Source organism: Balaenoptera physalus, assembly GCF_965194825.1.
Source record: "Balaenoptera physalus genome assembly, chromosome: 16".
NCBI lineage: Eukaryota > Metazoa > Chordata > Mammalia > Artiodactyla > Balaenopteridae > Balaenoptera > Balaenoptera physalus.
In genome coordinates this window covers 91,973,521-91,993,890 of record NC_138898.1, presented here as the reverse complement: position 1 = coordinate 91,993,890, position 20,370 = coordinate 91,973,521, and the positions used below count along the sequence as shown (strand labels likewise).

At 55.4% G+C, this 20,370-nt stretch overlaps 2 protein-coding genes across 13 annotated transcripts in view; one reads left to right on the top strand and one right to left on the bottom strand.

The window, feature by feature from the left end:
- The window catches only part of LOC309645465 (uncharacterized protein), a gene marked incomplete at its 3' end in the record, with an annotated part of 69,047 nt that overhangs the window by 2,581 nt on the left and 46,096 nt on the right, over positions 1–20,370 (top strand). For 4 of the 11 annotated variants that reach the window (XM_082430606.1, XM_082430605.1, XM_082430604.1 and 1 more), the window contains exons 1-3: positions 6,135–6,394; positions 9,315–9,389; positions 12,000–12,065. In XM_082430606.1, coding sequence (XP_082286732.1) covers positions 6,263–6,394; positions 9,315–9,389; positions 12,000–12,065 — 273 coding nt within the window. In that variant the 5' untranslated portion in view covers positions 6,135–6,262. The other 7 variants (XR_014254899.1, XR_014254900.1, XR_014254901.1 and 4 more) reach the window with 5 other exon arrangements.
- On the bottom strand, positions 3,573–5,592 carry PSMG3 (proteasome assembly chaperone 3). 2 transcript variants are annotated; one of them, XM_082430615.1, is made up of 3 exons: positions 5,507–5,592; positions 4,630–4,867; positions 3,573–4,068 (listed from the first exon to the last, which is right to left on the bottom strand). In XM_082430615.1, the coding sequence occupies exons 1-3, from the start codon at positions 5,569–5,571 to the stop codon at positions 3,916–3,918; spliced, it is 456 nt and encodes a 151-aa protein (XP_082286741.1). In that variant the 5' UTR covers positions 5,572–5,592; the 3' UTR covers positions 3,573–3,915. The 2 variants fall into 2 exon arrangements, with proteins under 2 accessions (XP_082286741.1, XP_082286740.1); XM_082430614.1 differs by lacking the exon at positions 5,507–5,592 and adding an exon at positions 5,065–5,500.

Here is a 20,370-nt window from a genome sequence, read left to right as displayed (position 1 = left end):
CTTCGCCCCTTGATGCCCCACATCGGGGAGCGCCCTCCTGCCCGTTCGCTCCCCCACCTCCCCTGTGCTCCGGCGCCCCCCGTCTTCCCACAGTCCTTCTGGAATTTATGAGTCCCCACACAAGGCCGGGGTTGCCCCCTGCTTCCGGCTGTGATTACGAAACCCCGACGACAGTGCCTCTGCCTGCTCTGAATTCGTTCTGATCCATCCGGCCATCACTCTCATCAACTACCCGGCACCCGCCCCTGACGTCCGATTTCACTCCAAGGCGCTAAATGAAACAGCCGACGCCAGCTTATCCAGCTGGGCCCCGCGGTCACTGCCTTATTCCGTGGGTTATTTGTCATAATTGGTTCAGGTGGATCCAGGGCTCTGTCAAACCCTGGATAAGCTGCTCAGACTGGTAACCATGGGTGGCCGCCCTCCTGGCCTCTCTTGACCGCCAAGGGTACCCACTGGCCCTTGACTCTGAACTGTAGCCACAGGCCCACGTCCACTTAGGAAAAGGGAGCTAGAGGGAGGGGAACTTGGGGTTCTGTACTTGTAGCTCAGCAGGAAACCGTGTCGGATGAATCATACCGCGTTGGTCCAAGGGCATGGCCTTGAAAAAGGGAAACTCATCCACCAGTCTGTGCCGCAGGGGCTGGCAAATCAGCTCCACGTTCATTATTTACATTTGGCCGTAAATTGCTGGAAGTTGTAATTACGGTTTGATCTCTGGGTAAGCACCATATTCAGCCTTTCCATCTAAAGGAATAACAATTTCCGCAAAGCCGACAGCTCTGCCTGCGGAAACTGCGGCTTTATAGACCTCTTTATTGGAGAATGTCTCTCTCCTCCTGAATTATAGCAGCTGGGAGCAGAGCAACGCGGAAAGCAAAGGGCCAAATGCCTTTTCACAGGAGTCGCATGTCTTGATTTATAAGGCAGAGCAGAGCAGTGAGGCACTGGCTTCAGTGACGGAAGCCTTTGGTCTCAGCCTGTATTCTTTACTAGCTACCAGACAGCCTCGGGCAGCTGTGAATAAGTGCCACTCGGGAAGGCGCTGGGGACCCTGGTTTCAATTATACGTCAGTTGCCCCACCATGTTCCGGGCGGGCAACCGTGGGACTGTGCCAATAACAGGGGCTCAGGTGTGTTTACATCCTGGGGCCACCACTGATCACCTGGGGGTCTGAGCGACTCGCCCTGTCCTGCTGAGCCTCCATTTTCCCCACTGCCTACCTGCCTCTTAAGGGCAGTCATAAGGACTCAGATGGTGTGTGCACTGCCAGGGCCTGGCTCGCAGGAGGGCCCCGCACGGAGGCTGAATCAGAGCCAGGCAGAAGCACGGAGGCAAGTCTGCCTTCAGTGTTGACGAGGCGGACGGCCCACTCCTTAGAGAGAAAGGGGTCCAAAAATGAGTGTCAGTGAGGGCCCGGGTGACGGGGGACCAGCGTGGACTCCAGGCTCTCTGCCCACTTACCCCAGCCCTGCGGCTCGGGGGCAGACACGCCTCAGTCTCCTCATCTGACATGTAGATGAGAGCAGTGGCCTCACGGGGTCGTCGTGAGGATTGAACGCGTTACCACGGCTGCATGAAGGGCTGACCCCAGACCCCACCAATAGGCAGCGTGAGCCCGTCCTGTCGTTGTGCACTTAGGGGCCAAATCAGAAAACCAGAGCTGCCAATCTGAACTTAGCCCCAAGGTGGAGCCCGGCCCATGGTTCAGGTTCTCCGCTGGTCAAGCGAGAGAAGCACGTTTCCACGGACAAACACATCTGTTAGATGAGGGGTGTGCATAATTACAGGCTGATTCTGAGCAAGGAGGCTCCTGCCCGGTGGTGCTCCAGTGTCATCGGACGGTGCCCTGCCCTTGCCCCCGGCCCAGGCGCCGGTTCTCCAGGGGCTGCCCGCCCCCCGGACCTGCTGACGCCCCGCACATCTCCTTTACTCCACTGTGCCTGTGTCCCCAAACCTGCCATGACCTGTGTCACCTTTGGGGTCCTCACACGTGGATGGACAGGGCCTTCCCTTCTTCTCCAGTTGGTCAGCTGCTTTCTGGCCTTTAAGACTAGTGTCCTCCGGGCCCTCCCAGTGCAGACGCCAGGTGGGACCTTCTCAGGAGAAAGACTGCACTGAGAGCAAGCAGGGAGGGAGGGGCAAGGCTGTGGAGACGTCACACCGCAGTCCCCGAGCCAGATTTGGCCACCGAGGAGCCCCGTGTCTCCCGGGGTGGGTCTGCCTGTTTCCCCTGGTCGGGGGTCGGGTCCTGGGCCCCTCAGGCTCCCCGCACAGGAGCCTGCTCGAGCATCAGCACCCCCTCTGGGGAGTCTGGCGGATCCCGTGTGACTCCCTGGCCCTTCTGATGCTGAGGGCGCCTGGTCACCCCGTGAGCCTGGTGTGCACCTGTGGGTTTACCCGACTGTCCCCAGAGGGGACGCGAGCTCTGCAGGCTGACGGTTCTCCCCTGGGAGTCTGCTGAGGCAATGAGCCCTTGAAGACAGCTTTCCTCCGTCCCACCTTCAACAAACTCACTAAGTTCTTTTCAAGTTGGACCAGCAGTGCAGCCTCTCCCATCACCTGTCCTCAGCAGGGGTTTCTAAAATCAGACTCAGGATTCCAGAGGCTTTTGGTTCCAAGAAAACCAAATTAAAACATCCCTTTCTAATCTCATAAACACTCGGATCCACCCCCGGTGTTCCCCGGAAGGGCGTCCTGGCTGCCCACTCCGCTTCAGGATCCCAGCTGGTCTCTGCTTCCAGACCCCGGCTCTCACCTCAACTCTCCTGCTGCCCCTATTTTCTAACGAGACTAAGAGTCAAACGGCACAAAGATTTACCGGTCTGGTCTCTGGTACGATCAGTGACCCAGGTCACCACATCTGGAGGGATGAGGGACCCCAGGTGGGTCCCAGGCCTGGGCACCTACGGGCCGTCTTCCATGGCAGACACGCTGTCCTGAAGCCAAGCCTCGCCTCGCGCTCCCACCTACCCTCGGGATACCTCCAAAGGGCAAACCCAGCCTGACTTGCAAGCCTTCAGTGGCTCCTCGCAGAGCTCAGGATCAAGTCCCAAGGGCTCGGCACACACAGAAGGCCCTGGCCACCTGTCCCCAGCCCTCGGGCTTCACGTGCAGCCGGCCCCCAACACCCTACAGTCTGTGCTTCTCCCGCCTCCTGGCCTTTGCTAGACACACCCTCCTCCCGCGTCAGGATCCCCTCGCTACGGAGCCTTCCCTGGGCAGCGGGGCGCTGCCTGTTCTGCCCCACGCGGGCCCTCCCCGGCTCACCCTGTGCCCGTGGGGTGATGCACGTCTGCCCCCAGCCTTCAAGGACGTGGCTCCGGAGGCTAGGGTACCAGCACACAGTGAGACCTCGAGCAGTGTCTGTGGAACGGAAGGCTCAGAGAAGTCACGGGAAGAGGGGCAGGATGAGGGCGCCAGCAAAGCTGGCTCCTGGGAGCCGTCCCACAGTGTGAACCTCAGGCCGAGTTTTCACCAAACAGGTTTTCTTCCCCGCTATGGTTCACTACGGTGAACATACACTGTGTGCCTGAAGTTTGGCAGCGCTGTTAAGAAGGACAGTGAAGTATTTTGGGATGTGCATTTACTTTTAATAAAAAAAAAATTTCCCCCAACAATTCATCTGCACACCGAGGGCCATGACTCGTTCCGTCAATTCTCAACCATGTGCAACTGTGTGGACCCAGGGCGGACCGCTCACAACACCGCAGGACACATTCCACGCCCTCCCTCCACAGGTGAGGGCAGCCCCCAAAGCAAAGTGGGCCCGAGACGTGCATGTTTCTTCCAGCTTCAAGGACCAAAGCCAGATAAAGCCCCTCCTTCTGACTGAGGGAGGGTCTTCAAATCCTCGACAGGGTGTCTGAGTCGCCATGTGGCCCTGCTGGACGGCACGGGTGGTTACTCCGCGGTCACCACACCTGGCACGTCCGGATCTCCTCCTTCAAGGCCGTCACCCCCTCCAGGCTCTTGTCCTTCACGGCTAGGGCGAGAAGGACTGCTCTGTTGCCAGCTTCCTGAGACACAAACGCCACCAGATTCTTTGCAAAGACATGGATGAGAGGCTGGCGAAGGCAAGGAGAGACCACTTTAACTGCAAGAAACCTGTTTTCTTCTTAATGCCTTCACTGAGTACCCCTGAGGGACCCAGAAGGGCTTCCCGCAGCACCATTAAAGCACCACCCGGCAAGTCCAGCGCGACAGTGATTCAGATTCAACGAGACTCTCCAGACACTCCAGTCATAAAACACACTGCTAAAGAGTGTCATTAGATTTGTCTCCTCGGTGTTTTCTGGCTCCTGTCTCTTCCAGCTATCTTTACTCTGGAAAGACCCATGTGGGTCTGCAGAGGTGGGAAACCCTGTCAAATGTCACAGGTGATCTTTCCTGAGCGGAGTAGGCACTCATCACCATAACGTGCTATGACCGGGTCAAAAGGAGGGGAGGCCTGCATTACAGAATCAACTCCTCCGGGAGCGGCAGCCACCAAGGGCAGGCGGATGCCCTCGAATGCACGGAGCCTCCGGAAAATGCTGTCTTGGGCTGGAGGCGGGTCTCGCCTGCCAGACGCTCCACATCCGTACAGACAAATTACAGGCACCGGGAGCCCTTCCCGACCACTTTACCTCGTCCTGCCCGAGAAGGACTTTCGTGGTCAGCACGGGCTTGCCGACGTCACTGGTCACATTGCTGGGTTCCAGGGAGACCAGGGTACCCATCTTCCCGAACTGGGTCACCACCACCAGGATGTGAGTGCTGAAGGCTGTACAGACCACCTGGGTGGGGACCCCACACACCACTGCAGTCTTCTCTTTCGATGTCACCAATGGCTTACCTTCCATAGCTGGGACTGCTCGATGGCACCTTCAGTTTACGTTAAAAAGATAGAAAAAAAAAAAAGAGTCAATCGATCAATGGCAGGTAGCCCTGAGGCTCCAAGAATAAGCATTATTGGGCATTAAAACAGAAACACAAGTGGGCCCATTCAAAAGCCTGTGCCTGTCCATCCATACAGGCTTCATTCGCCCGCAACTTTCTGGATCCCTTGACTAGACACATACGTATATACAGACAGGCGGGACGTCAAAATACACTTTCGCCTCTGGAGGCAGGTGAGGACTCTTCCCCACGCGTCGGCCCCCGCCGTCCTGCATCACTGTGACCCCCACCGCATCCCAACGGCTCTCATTTGAGTCTTGGGGGCCTCAGTCATGCCATCGCGCGGGGGTTGGGGGGAAGTAAGCGCCGCAGGTGCAGAAACCCGGCGGAGCGGGTGGCGGCGCCCGCGTCGCCCCTCTAGTGCGCCCACTGAGGTTTCGTTTTCTGCGTTTGGGGAAACCATCGGTCCCACGGGAGAAGCAACACCCCCAGCAAGGCGGAGGGCGGAGGGCAGAGGGCGGCTGAAGCCTCCCGGGGCCAGTGGAGACACCCACCCTCTCCGCCCCCGTCCGGCCCTGCCCGATCCCCAGCAGCCCCGCCGCCCGCCATGCTGCCCGCGCTCACCGCGCCGCGCCCGGAAGTGACGCGCGTGGGCAATGCAGGCCCGCCCCCCGACAAACCCCGCCCATCGAGCCGCAGGCCTGCGCGCTCGCTCCGCCGCCCCCCCGGAAGTGCAGCCCGCAGGGCTTCCGGTCCCGCCGGCGGCTTCCGGGCCCTGGGCTGCGGGGTTCCGTGCTGCCGGGCAGGGACGGTCCCGGCGCCGTGTTTGCGGGAAGGAGCTGCACCCCCGCCCCCCCGCAACCTGCAGGCCTGTGGCTTCTCCAGAAGGGGGTCCTCGGGCCTTCCTGCCGGGGACCCTGCTGCTCTTTGGTTGGGGGACCTCAGGAGTGCGGTCTCGGGCCCCTTGGCCGTGGGCTCCAGGACCCTCACAGAAGCACAGGGAGCTGAGAGAGAAAAGCAGGGCCGGAGGGCAGTTAAAGCGCTGAAAACACTCCACTCAGGACCGTTGACATAGGGCACAGGAGACCTCAGTGTGGGACCCACCGGGCTCATCCCCAAATACCGTGTGGACTGAAAAACAATGCACGACCTAAAAGTTGAGAGTTATGTTGTATTCGGTGGACAAAACTGAGGACTTAAGCCCGGGACACAGCATCTCACATATCTCAGGGACTGATCTGAAGAGGTAAGGGAGGATCCAGGATACATAGGGGCTTTTACAACAAACACCGGGTAGTCGGAACGTCGCAAGACACTGTTCATTAAAGAAAACCAGACACCTCGAGTTAAGGAATTTAGTGCTTTTCTGTGTATGGGAAGATGCCAGAGCCTGGGCTCACTGAAATCATTCCTATGATGTGCACCTCAGCTCGCTGGGGCCAGTATCCTTCGCTCTCCATCCTGAGGAATCTCCTCAGGGTGCAGCGTCCGCGGGCTGTAACGGGATGGCTTGTAGGTTGCAACATCCTTTGTTTACTGTTATGACAGGTGACGTTTTTCACTTAAAACCGCAGGGGCCAGTGGGAATTTACAGCCAAGGAGCAGCGTTAGGTCAGTGGGTGGGAAATTACTAAGAGGAAACATCAGGGGTTGGGGGTTTCTAGCCAAGGAAACCTAGCAGGATTCTTGCTGAAGGCAGGCTGGGGCGGTATCAGACCACCTGGGGGTCGCTGGGCGATGAGGAACTGATCAGACCTGGGGGGGAGGGTATCAGATATGGAGGATGGGGGGGGGACAGTTCTTGCTAAAACTGGAAAATGCAGAAGTCCAAAAAGTGGAGGCCTGGTTGAAAAAGAGTTCAGGGAGTAGAGTTTGGTGTAGGAGAGAATCTTTGTCAGCGTCCCCTGCCTGGCGGTAACAAAGGCGTTTTAACCGCTCTAGGCAGTGCCAGGGGCCTCTGCCCTCAGAAGCCCATCTGGGATATCCTCCCATGTCCAGGGGCATAATAAGAATAGCTAACATTTATTTGGCACTTAGTACGTGCCAGGCGTTCTAAGTGCTTTTTTTTAAAATTTATTTATTTATATTTGGGGCTGCGTTGGGTCTTCCTTGCTGCGCATGGGCTTTCTCTAGTTGCGGCGAGCGGGGGCTACTCTTCGTTGCGGTGCGTGGGCTTCTCATTGCAGTGGCTTCTCTTGTTGCGGAGCACGGGCTCTAAACATGTGGACTTCAGTAGTTGCAGCACGCGGGCTCAGTAGTTGTGGCTCACGGGTTCTAGAGCGCAGGCTCAGTAGTTGTGGCGCATGGGCTTAGTTGCTCCGCAGCATGTGGGCTCTTCCCGGACCAGGGCTCGAACCCGTGTCCCCTGCATTGGCAGGCGGATTCTTAACCACTTCGCCACCAGGGAAGCCGCTAAGCGCTTTCTCTATGGTAACTCATTTAATCTTAACATCCCCATTAAGTAGAGTTGTTATTATCCCGGTTTTATAGACAAGATGTTCAGGTTTAAACAACTTGCCCAAGGTCACAAAGCTGATAAGGGCTGGATCTGGGCTTCGGACCTTTACCCTTAATTACTGTTCTCGCACGCAGCTCGCATGCCCGGGTTAAGGGGAAGACGGGCAGTGCTGCCCTGGAGCGGGATGATTTCTGGTTCCTCCCAGGGATTCTGAGAGCGCCCCCAGCCCCCCGCATATCTTCCCTCTCTCCACGCTGGAAGTGGTATTGGCAGGGTGGGGAGCCTTGTCTGATGCTGCAGTAATTTGAGCCTTGAGGCCCTTCCTGAGGGGATGAACGCCCTTCAAAACCGCACACTCAGCAGGCTTTCCCTCCGGCTCCCTGACAGGCCCGGCAGGGCACATGCTACCCCACCCCCAGCCTGTCCACATCACTTAGCCCCTTAGGAAGCTTTGGGACCCCTCATGTCCTTACCGCCTTTTCTCATGATGTAATGGCTCCTTGTACAATCCAAGTTAAGTCAAATGAAGCATGCTCATTCCATAATGATTTCTGGCCTAAAAGAAAAAGGCATGTCTACAAGACATTATCAAAATAGACATAAAAATCAAGAGGAAACTTGTTTTTGAGCTTTCTGGCAGCCAATTCACAGTGGGAAAGGTTATGAGTTTTGTGGTTTCAATACTCAAAAAGGAAGAAACATATCAATTTCTCAGGAGAGTCTAATTTTTTGTTGGTTCTAAATTTAAACACACATCCACCCCACACACACCCCAAAAGCCAATTGCCAATGTATTGCCGTGTGAAACCTCTAAAAGGTTCATTTACTTTTATTCACCAATTCATGCATTCTCTCTCTGTAGGCAGATTGGTACAAGACATCTGACCCTCCCCACACCAAAAACAAAAACAAAAACAACCCTAAGTCTGAAATAAGCTTATCACTTTTATAAAAGAGACGTTGGAAGAACAAAGTGGGTGATGTTTCGATGACACTGGCTGTTTTTTGGTCTAGATCTTCGATAAAGACTAAGTTTGGAGGAAGCGAGGTGCGAAGGCTGTCCTCGGGTGAGGTGGAGGCAGTCCAGGGAGGAGGCTTCTTGGTGGCCTGAGTGGATGTGTGGGCAGGACTTACACACTTACAGTAGCGGGGGAGGTGCTCACTGCCTGCCGCTGACGTTCTCCAGTGCAAGATGGAAATCGAACTAGAAAGAAAGATCCCTTAAGTGAATTCACTTAAAATGGGAATCAAATAGTAATGATGTCAATGGTGGGGCAGAAGATTTTGAGAATTTATCGTGAGAAAGAAAAAAAGGGGATATCTTGAATTTGTCTTGTATTCAAGGAAACTTAGGTTCTGAATGCAGTTATAAGTTAATTTGTAGAACCAACAAAGAATTAATCAAGGGTTGGTTTGTCAGGCGCATAATTTTTCCGACAAATTGCGTGACAGCTCTCCACGTTCTCCTTCACATCATGTGTGATTTTCTCAGCTCCGTTACAAAGAGGGTCAGTTGTGTGAACATATACAAGGGCACCCTCCATTTCCCCGAGAGCCTCTCTTTCATATTCGAATCGCTTCTTGTGGGAGCAGCAGCCTGTCATTACCTTGTCAGATTCGTGGTCCTCAGTTGCACGGCCAGACCCTCCCACTCTGGCCAATTGCTTTGGGCTAGATCTGAACATCCCTCAGTATTATTACACTTATGGGCTTTCTGAAATCTTGCATCTTTCATAAGATTTACAATTTGACTTGATTTGCACTGTACTTCCACAGCCTCACAACATGAGTCCCAGGCCTTTCAGTGTTGGGTGCGTGTGTGTGTGTGTGTGTGTGTGTGTGTGTGAGAGAGAGAGAGAGAGAGAGATTCTGGAGCTATGCAGGGAGGGATGTTTGAGTGGAGCCCAATTATGTAAATGGTCAATTCATTCGTGAAACTCTTTGTGCTATGAGAATATCTGTTTTCCTCTGCAGCCTCCTGACCGCAGGTACCCAGGTAGCCAAAACTTGGACCAAAAGGACCTCCTGGGTATCACAGTCTTGGAATGGGTAAGGCTTTGCCAGGGTTTGCCTGAGTCTCGTAGAGGCAACGTCCCTCTTAAGTTTTTGTGAGACATGGTAATAGGTGGAACCACTTTATTTTTTAAATTTAAAATAAGTTTTTAGCCACGCCTTGAGGCTTGTGGGATCTTAGTTCCCGAACCAGGGACTGAACCCAGGGCCACGGCAGTGAAAGCTACAAGTCCTAACCACTGGACTGCCAGGGAAGTCCCAGAACCACTTTATTTATATAAATGATAATCACTGTCACTTCTCTTGGCCGGTATTTTAAGAGGCTCTGGGTAGCAGTTGTCGGAGATTACATTTGTGATGCAGGCCTGAGACACAGCCATCAGATATTTTATGACATTTAGATTATAGATATTTTGAAATGAGTGAGGGAAGCTGTATCCATAGGATTTTTTCAAGTATAGGTAACAGACACAGATGTAAAACCATCTTCTGCCCCAAAAGGAGAACAGACGGGCTTTTCTCTGGGCTGAAAAGACCCAGAGAGTCGCATGATGTCTTTCTCCGCCTCTTAGCTCTGCGGGCGTGTGGGCCCTACTCTCAGACGGGCTGTCGCCTGTGCTATGGCAGAATCAACAGCCTGCACACCTCAGGAGCTTTCCTTTCCCCATATTCCCAGTGAAAGTCCCAGGATTGAATCTCCTTAGACCAACCTGGGTCACGTGCCTGTCCTTGAACCAATCACTGCTTAAACAAAAAGTTAATGTTGGGAATTCCCTGGCCGTCCAGTGGCTAGGACTCGACGCTTTCACTGCTGTGGGTTCAATCGCTGGTCGGAGAACTAAGATTCTGCAAGCCATGCAATACGGCCAAAAAAAAAAAAAAAAGTTAATGTAAAAGCAACTTCCCATGCATCTGGGAGTTTAAAAAATAATTCTAAATAATGTATGTCAAAGAAGAAATCGTAAGTGGAAAGTACAAAATATTTAGACTTCCCCACTGGAAACCACTCATCTACTTTCTGTTCCTATGGCTTTGCCTGTCCTGGGCATTTCCTATAAACGGGCTCACCTTCTGTGGCCTTTCATGTCGGCTTCTCTCCCTCAGCCTTCGAGGTTCATCTATGTTGTAGCCTGTGTCAGTACTTCGTTCCTTTTGGAGAAACCCATTCTTGCTTGTTCAGTAATGGGGAGGATTAAATGACATCCCATTTGCAAGAGGGCCTCGTTTAGGGCCTGGCACATACAGGGCGCTTGATAGAGTCTCCTTCCATTCATGGGTCATTGGAATCCACTGGCAGTGCCCCATGCACAGGCCCTTGTGTGGTCGGTGGCTCCAGCCTCTCCACGCCCAGGCTTCTGCAAGTAGCAGAAAGACCAGGAGGGGCGATGTAAACCGACCTGCCCAGTCCCCTAACCGTCAGGGCTGTGAGGTCCTTAATGCCACCATCCCGTCTCTGGAGAAAGGCTGTGATGATACTGAAGCTGGGTCTTTCTGTAACAGGACGTCAATTCCTAAGCCGGCACAAGAGCTGCAGAGGCAGCGAGGCCCAGCACGGCGACCGGGGTCAGCCTCAGGGCTGTCTGCAGATCTCCCTCAGCTCGGCAGCCCTGCAGCCAAGGACAGAGAGTCTTGGTGCTTGTGGACCCTGGTTGTTACCCCCAGCCTCGCCACTGGCCTTTCTCTGCCCCCAGCGGGTGCGACCTGGTCTTGTGGCACGGCTGCATGCCCGGCAGTCGCCTGTGTGGCACAGCGTCTGTGCGCTCAGCGGTCGCAAAGAGCCTTGAATAAGCAGCAGCACGGAAATAAGACAGTTCTAACCAGGGGGCTCCGGGACTCAGAAACGACCTTTTACTGCACCTACTTATCTAGAAAAAGATAGTGAACAATTAATTTCTTATAAACCAGGTTTATCCAAGTTGAGGGAAGGGATAGGATATAAAGATTAAAGGCAACCCTTTGAAAATCACATTTTATTTTATATTTTATTACAGAAACAAAACCCTGAGACTACGTGAAATTCGAATTTTTCCCGAGGGAAATGAATGAATACCATTAAAACCGAGCCCAGTTTATAAGGGTCCAGGGAGAGGTTCACCCGGAAAAGGCATAAATCCTCTTCCCAGGGAGCATTTAAAGATCATTTCCGAGATGCCTGCTGCCCAGGGTCAGAAGTGAAAGCATCACTTTCCCGTGGAGGCCGGTGGTGCCCTCTGAGGCAGGCGCCCGCTGTGTGGCCTAGTGGTGCCCTGAGCTTTGGAGTTTTATGTCAGCAGGAGTATTTTTATTTAACGTCACATGGTCAACACAAAGAAAATCCTCTATTTTTGGACCTAGTTCCAGCAGGGCACAGAATTGAGAGTTTAGCTTGTCACTTTGTTTTCTGCCGAACTTAGTCAAGCTCAAATATTACAATCTTTTTGTTCCTGGAGTGAGGCTTTCTGCCCTCGTTAGAAATATTGAAAACTGCCTTGTACCCACATCTTGCACTATTTGTTTAGTTCTTTAATAAATGAAACCTTAATCCATGTACAATTTCTGAAAGCCTTTCTTTCAGTATTTTAAGAAGTTATTTCCCCTGATGAGAAGCCGTCTTGTTGCCCCCTGTCAAGCCAGGCTGGGTATTGTTCGTACTCTTTTCTTTTACAGGGAGAGGACGGAAGGCCAGCATGCGGCTTTGATAAACGTTTGCCCAATTGGATCGCGTTCAAGTTGGTGTGTAAAGCAGTGGGTCCAGAGTGGTGGGTGGGGCTAGGGAGGGGGCAGGATGAAGTGGAAAGAAACCCAAGCCCTGCCCCCAGGCCCTGGCACTAACTTGCTGATGACCTTGGGACAATTCCCTTCCCTGCCCCGGGCCTCTGTTTCCTCATCTGTAAAATGGGCAGATTGGCCGGGTGGCCTCTGGGTGCCTCTGATCCATTCCTCTGTGCTCCTGCCCTCTGATGGGGACAGGGCCCTGGGGGATGGACTGGAGTTGGTTTTGTCTGAGCGGGGAGGGAGCGGAGTGGGCTGGGAGGTCGGGGCGGGCCCGCCTTCCTGAAGGCCCTTTCTGTGTCTGTGGGCTGCGCCCAGGGCTTGTACCACATGCAGGTTCTGAGAAGGCAGATTGGGCACAGCACATGGACTTTCTGACCAACAGAACTTTCCAGGAACGCCAGGGCCTTCCGTGGGAGGTGGTGATTGCCCTCCCTGGGGAGGTGCTGGGACCAGGTGGTCATCGGGGCTAAGGGCGGTACCAGGAGGTCTGCACTGGGGAGACTGGACTCAAAGTGTGTTTTTGTTTTTTTTTTAAATTTATTTATGTATTTATTTATTTTTGGCTGTGTTGGGTCTTCATTGCTACACGTGGGCTTTCTCTGGTTGCAGCGAGCCAGGGCTACTCTTCGTTGTGGTGCGCGGGCTTCTCATTGCAGTGACTTGTCTTTGTTGTGGAACACGGGCTCGAAGCACATGGGCTTCAGTAGTTGTAGCACACAGGCTCAGTAGTTGTGGCTCGTGAGCTCTAGAGCGCAGGCTCAGTAGTTGTGGCTCATGGGCTTAGTTGCTCCGCGGCATGTGGGATCTTCCCGGACCAGGGCTCGAACCTGTGTCCCCTGAATTGGCAGGCGGATTCTTAACCACTGTGCCGCCAGGGAAGCCCTGGACTCAAAGTGTTTTAAAGGCCTTTCCAAATCCCAACGTCTGTGGTTCTGTGCGTCAGGGTGGACTGATGACCACAAGGAGATGTGGCTAAATCCCACTAGGTGTCCCCAGCAAAACACACAGCTAAACTCAACGGGGTCCGGCCACGCCAAGTGCTGGCAGGAACGGGGAGCAACTGGAGCGCCGCTGCCTTGCTGCTGGGAGCGCCGATCAGGGCAGGCACCGTGAAGAGCAGTTTAGCTGCTTCTCGTAAAGGGAAACAGACTCCTACCATATGACTCAGCCATCCCATTCCTGGGTATTTACCCAGGAGAAATGAAAATTATGTCCACACCAACGATTATGTTCACAGTGGCTTTCTTCATAGTGACCAAGAACGGAACACAACCCAAATGTTTCCAGCAGGTGAACGGTTAACAAACTGGGGTCCAGCCACGTGATGGGTCATTACTCTGGGCACGTGACAGTGTGGACGGACCCCAAAACAGGACACGGAGGGCAGGAAGCCAAGCACAGAGGCAGCGTGCTCTGTGAGTCCGTCCGTGTGATGTTCTGGAAAAGGCAAGATTGTGGATCAGTGGCTGCAGCGGGGGGGAGAGGGGCAGGTTTGAATGCAAATGGGGGGCCCCAGGGGATGAGGGATCTGCTGTATCTTGGCTGTGATGGTGTTTGCAGGACTGTGTATTTGTCTACACTCTTGGAACTGTGTGTCCTGAGTGAATCCTAAGCTGCGTAAATTGAAGAAGGGCAAGTAAACGATTCAAGCAAAGAGCAGACAAACGATAGGAAATTCTCACCCCAGCCCAAAGCAGGCGCTGCCTTGGAATGAAGGCCCGTCATACCCGTTAGGATGGCTAATGTGCACACACACAGATGTAGAGGAAACAAGTGTTGGCTGGGATGTGGAGGAATTGGAGCCCTTGGGCACTGTTCACGGGGTGTAAAATGGTGCAGCCGTGGTGTGAAAACCATGTGGCACTTCCTCAAAACACTGAGCATAGAATTATGATGTGATCCAGCAATTCCACTTCTGGGTTTGCCCAAAAGAATTGAAAGCTGGGTCTTGAAGTGATATGTCAACATGCACACCCACGTTCACAGCAGCATTATTCACTGTAGCCAGAAAGTGGAAGCAACCCAAGTGTCCATGCACAGACAGACGGACAAACACGGTGTGGTCTGTCCCTGCAGTGGGAAATCATTCAGCCTTAAAAAGGAAGGAAATCTTGACACCTGCTACAACGTGGATGAGCCTTTTTTTTTTTTTTAACTTTTTTTTTTTAGTGGTTTGAGAGATGGCAATTTTTTAAAATTAATTAATTAATCTTTGGCTGTGTTGGGTCTTCGTTGCTGCACGCGGGCTTTCTCTAGTTGCTGCGAGCGGGGGCTACTCTTTGTTGCAGTGCGCGGGCTTCTCATTGCAGTGGCTTCTCTTGTTGCGGAACACGGGCTCTAGGCGCGCGGGCTTCAGTAGTTGTGGCACGTGGGCTCTAGAGCGCAGGCTCAGTAGCTGTGGTGCACGGGCTTATTTGCTCCGCGGCATGTGGGATCTTCCCGGACCAGGGATCGAACCCGTGTCCCCTGCATTGGCAGGCGGATTCTTAACCACTGCGCCACCAGGGAAGTCCTGGATGAGCCTTTAGAATATTGTGCTCAGTGACCTAAGCCTGTGTAGGTGCTGAGGGTTCCAAGGACCCTGTCCTGTAGCCCACGGTGGGGAGGGGGGCAGACACGGAGCCAAGACTTAGAGGTGTGGTGAGCTCCAGGGGGAGCAGTGTGGGGCTGGGGCCCAGGTTCCAGGGCTCTTCGCAGCTGGGTGCTGCCAAGCTGTCCTCAGGAAGCTGCAGCTCAGCCGGGTCCCAGGTGATGTCTGGGGCGTGGGCAGCTGAGTGATGGAACAGGTGGCAAGCGTCTGGTGCTCGGAGGTTTTGGATTCACTTTTTTACACCTAAGTCCCGGTAGATGGAGTCTTATTTCTTTTCTTCTTTCCTGAAATTTACTGATATTGTTGTTGTTTTTGTTGTTGTTAGAATAGCTAACATGTTCGTACCCTACAATATCCCAGTACACAAAGGGGTCCAGGGTGAAGTCAGCCTCTGTGTACAGCAGGTGTGGCCAAAATGTCCTGCCCAGGTACTGTCACCTCAGCTCCTCAGTGCACACAGGTCTGCTTTCCACTGCCTGGGCCTGCACTGCATTGCTGGGGGCTTTCTCTGAAAGTGCTGAAGTCACTCATCCATCCATCCATCCATCCTTTCTTCCATCCATACATTCTTCTCCATGTATCCATCCACATATCCATTCATCCATCCATGTATCCATCCATCTATCCATCCATTCTTCCATCCATCCAGGGGTGAAATGTTTGCTTGGTCACTCAGTCAATGAACATTTTCTGTTAGGAGCTGGCCTGAGGGGACCCCCAGATGCCCACCAGCTCACTGCAGAGAAGAGACCGAAGCTGAGCAAACAGCTGAAGGTCAAGGCAGAGTCAGGGAGAAACAGGAATAACTCCACCCAACAAACGGAACAGGCAAGAATTTCAAAGGAGGTTGAAAGCAAGGTGGAAATACTCCCCTAGGAAAACAACTTTGAAACATAAGATGGACCTATAAGCAAAGAGGTTCTAGAAACAGAGGATCTACTGCCTGGTGAAAAGGTCAGTCATGACACTTTGTCACAGACGTGACATGTTGGGGTGGTGGGGGTGAAGAATTAGTTGGGATTTTATCAGTTTCCATGGTCACACATTTCTGTACTATTTGAATTTTTAGCATATTTCAGAAAAGAAATAAAAAGGGGAAAGAAGGAATTGTACTCCTGGCCGTTGTAGCAGGGGATTTTGCACTGTGTAGACGCACCCAGAGTGCCCAGACCGGGATCTGAGTTGGGTCTGGCAGGAATGAGCTGCAGGGCGGCCCCCAGCCCCAGGGAGAGCTGAGTGGGGAGTGCCTGTGTTACCAGAGAACACCTCTGGGGGGCAGCAGAGGCCACAGAACGCTCTCAGCGTGCGGAGCAGGGACAGGGCTGAACCCAGTGTGGGCGGAGGAACGGAGGAGCCCTGTCCTCTGGGCCTGGAAGGGGGCGTCCTCCTTCCCTCGAGCCTTCCCACCCCCATCCACACTAGGGCAGGGCTGGCCCCCTGCCTCTTCTCCAGAGGCCAGGAGCCAATTCTATTCTCGGTCTCTCTCCTTCTCTGTCTCTCTCTCCCCTGCCCACCCCTCTGTCTCTGTCTCTCTCCCCACTCCCATTCCCACCTGCTTCTCTGGGTGTCTCCCTCTCCCCATCCAAAGAGTCATCTAATGACAAACCTCTTTGTGCTTCAAAGGTGCCGACATCTGTCATTTATGTCACAGGCACTTGCAGAGCTTGTCCTGACGGCTGGACCCTGAGCTATGCACTGCAGGGCTAGCAGGAAGTCCAAGTCCAACCCCAACCCCTGGGGAGACCGTAGGACACTCACAGTTACCAGGATTATAAATCAGACCACAGCATGAGCGTTAGAGATCGGGACTAGGAAATATAAGCTGGACTAGACTGTCAAGGCCATAATGAAACACAAAGTGGGTGCATGCTGGCCACTTGGTCCTCCACGGTTGCTGTGATTGGGCCTCAGGTTTAGCTTTGAGCTTCCTGGTAGCCACAGAGAAAAGGGAAAACAAGATCAGGCACCCAGGTACCTACCTCCCTGCTCATGGTCAGAAGCACCAGGCTGTCCAGACTCCACAGGGAGGACTGTCCTCTCCCAGGCTTTCTGGAGGGGCCACTGAGGTGTCAGGGCGACACCTGGGCACTCTCACTGCCCCTTGCTGGGATATAGCCCCAAAGCATCACTCGGACAGGAGGGTTGAGGGGACGGAAAGCAAGGACCCAGCCTCCCCCGGGGCTAAACCTTGAGGAATCGAGGGCCTTGACGTTCTCTGAATAAATAGCAGGGCTCTAGGCCAGGTTAGGTTTATATTTTTATAACTTAAAAAAATTGAGGCATGAAGTACATGCAGTAGATGCACTTGGTGTGCCGTCCTGAGTTTTGACAAACGCATGTGATCGTATAACCGTGACCGCGGTGCCCCATCTGCCCAGTTCCCTCCTGTCCCCCAGCCCCCGTGACCCCTGGTCTCTTCTCTGTCACCGTAGTTTTGCCTTTTCCAAAATGTCATCTGAACAGAACCCCATGGAATGTGCTGGCAGGGCTGTTGAGGGGGTGAGCTGTGCAGGCATGCGTGTGTAAGTGTTTGCATGTGTGTGTACCTGTGCGTGTGTGTGTCTCTGGTCCCTCCTCGTGCGCCGGTAGGCCCCGTCCGCCCACCACCCTCTCTGGCTGACTTGCCACCTCCGCTAGGGATGAGCTCCCTTGGGAATGAACCACCATCGCTCGTCAGCTGACAGTCCTCCCCCCTTGTTTTCAAGTGATTCCTAACCGCCAGCCCCCCACGAAGGCCATGGCCCCCACTCCACCTCCTGGGCACTGCTGGGCACTTTTTTTTTTTTCTTTATTTTTTTGGCTGTGTTGGGTCTTCGTTTCTGTGTGAGGGCTTTCTCTAGTTGCGGCAAGCAGGGGCCACTCTTCATCGCGGTGCGCGGGCCTCTCACTATCGCGGCCTCTCTTGTTGCGGAGCACAGGCTCCAGACGCGCAGGCTCAGTAGTTGTGGCTCACGGGCCTAGTTGCTCCGCGGCATGTGGGATCTTCCCAGACCAGGGCTCGAACCCGTGTCCCCTGCATTGGCAGGCAGATTCTCAACCACTGGGCCACCAGGGAAGCCCTGGGCACTTTTGTAAAGACACACGAGTGACATCGGAAAGTGAGGCTGTGGCGCGGGGACCCCATGGGCACAGCCCCTGAAGGGGCCCTTGTTCTGCTGCACCTCGTGTCCGTCCTCCCCGCTGGACGCTGGGGGCAAGCGGGGCCGTGCGGGTACCTCCATCCTGGCTCTTGGCATGCGGCTGTCCTGGCGACCCTCCAGCGCGAGAGAAGTCAGACCTTCGGGGGTGGGGGGCACACAGTGGGGGCTTTTCAATTCATCCGGGTTGCGGTTCTGCTGAGCCCTCCCGGGGGGGCCAGTCAGCTGCCACCAGCGATTCCCCGATGTCCCGGCCGCCCGCTCTGGGGGGCAAGCTCTCTGCGTTCCCGCTCAGCTCACCTTACCCGCTCCCCCCTCCGCGGCTGGCCAGGAGCCCTGAGCCCCGCCGCCGCCGCTGGAGGAGCCAAGACCCGAGCCTTTCCCTCCCCACTACGAGCGTCAAGCTGGCTGTGTCACGGTCCCGGGAGGACAGCATGCTTTGCGGAGCGCGGCTGGGCCACTGGCGAGGAAGCTGGTGGCGGCCTGCCGCTTACTGTTACGGCTGTCGACACACTGGGCCTCGCATCGCCTTGGGCCCCTAGAGGGGCTTCTCCATCCGCCGCGTGTCCGGGGAGCCTCCAGCGCCCCTGCACAGGGCGGGGGGCAGGGGAACTCACTCTGGGACGAGGCCCTGCAGAGCAGGCCCCTCCTGGGGGGCCCGGGTCTGGATGCGGGTGTGTGGGCGGTGGCACTGCAGGGCGAGGAGGGCGGTGGGCCTGCCGCCCGCTCCTGCCCACCCCCCTGCACATCAGACTTGGCTCCATCACCAGGAGGCCGTCCGGCAACAGCCTCCTGCACCTTCTCTCCTGTACCGGAAGGGCGTCCCCGCTCCCGGCCTGTCCTCTACCCGCTTCTCTCCCGCCACCGCGTGTCTGGTTTCCCTCCGCAGCCCCCAGGGCCGTGGCCCCCGAAAGCCTGCACTCTGGGAGCAGAGTGGCCTGAAACCAGAGACATGAACACCGGGGGATTTGGCTTAAACTCATTAAACCCCGTGAACCCGCCTGCCGAATGATCCCAGCCTGCGCCTGCCTGGTCTTTTAATCTCGTCCGGCCTCGTGATAATTTGTTTAGCTGTGCCGATCAGTTGAAGGTTGATTCAATTGGACTGGGGTTATTTATTTGTGCCCGGATTTGCTAAGTGTCATTGGAGGTACATGAGGTCTTCATTACGGTGGCGAGATGGCTTCATTAGGGCGACGGCCACTCCTGCCCTCCCCACCACCCCCCCGCCCTTCTCCGAGCACCTAGGCCCCCTCCCGCCTAGCGAGGGCGTGGCAGCCCTGGGGGGCTGGTTCCCTGGTGCAGCCTGGCTTGGGGGGTGAGCACGCGTTGAGGGTCCGGAGACCCAGGTTCTGATCCATGCTCTACGTTGACCACCTGTGTGGTTCTGCTCAGGAAAGGGTCACTCCTAAATGAGTCTGGGTGGCCTGCTCTCCTGCAGTCATCCCCCCGGAAGGACCCTAAAGGCATCCACCTCCCCAAGCCTCAGTTTTCCCATCCACAGACTGGGAACACCCATCTTCCCTCTTGCCGCCTCCGGGGTGGGCTGCATAGTCTGCGAGCCCCTGTGACTTGTGCACGCGGGCGCCAAGGTCACAGGGAGGGCGGGTGGGGTCCGCGGGCCGGCAGAGCGCACTGCCCAGAGCTAGGCTCTCTCCACGCAGCCGGGAATGATGGATGGTGCTGCGGGGCCGCCCCGGCTGCGCAGACCTGGCACTTTGCCGCTCTCCTGCCCCGGGGTCAGACGCCCGGCTGGATCCTCTTCCCAGCCCTGTGTCCTCCTAGCCCGTCCTGGGCATCGGCTCTGGGGCTTGTGCCTGGGGCCGGGCGGGCAGGTGGGAGGCCCCATCCCTGTGACAGGGCTGCCCTCCGGGTCCCCCCCTCCCAGCCAGCAGGCTCTCTGGCACAGAGCAGGCACCGAGGATAAGAGAGTTCTGGGTGGAGCTGGAGGGCCCAGGCCACAGGCTAGAGCGACCGAGGTCAGCGGAGGTGAGCAAGGGGTGGGGGTGCCCGCCAAGGAGTACCCGCCGCACCCCGAGATTGCCAAGAGGGCTGGAGTGCTGGCCGTCCTTCCCCATCGCTGACCTAGGAGCCCAGAGCAGGGCAGGGTGGGCAAAGGGTCCGGGGGCAAAGATCCTGCCCACGCTCCCCACCCAGGGGCACCCCAGAACCAGCGGGCTTGTCCTTCCATCCCTTCCAGGAGAGGAACCAGAGCCATAGACAAGCGTCCCCCTGGGTGGTATTTTCTAAGCGAATACCCTGTGTTCTAAGAGCTCAGTGGGTCTCAGCAGCTTAGGCTGATCCCTTACCTGAACCTGGAGGAATCTGAGGCCCAGAGAGGGGAAGGAGTGCCCCCAAGGTCACACAGAGCAACGGGGGCAGAGCAGGGACCACCGCTGAGGGCCGCACGAGGAAGACACTGGTACTGACCCAGGAGCCAAGCCCTCCATCTGCAGACATCAGTTTGTTAAGGCTCAGAGAGGTTAGGGGACCTCCCTAGAGGGGTTGTCCGGGGCTGCACAGCTGCCCCACTGCA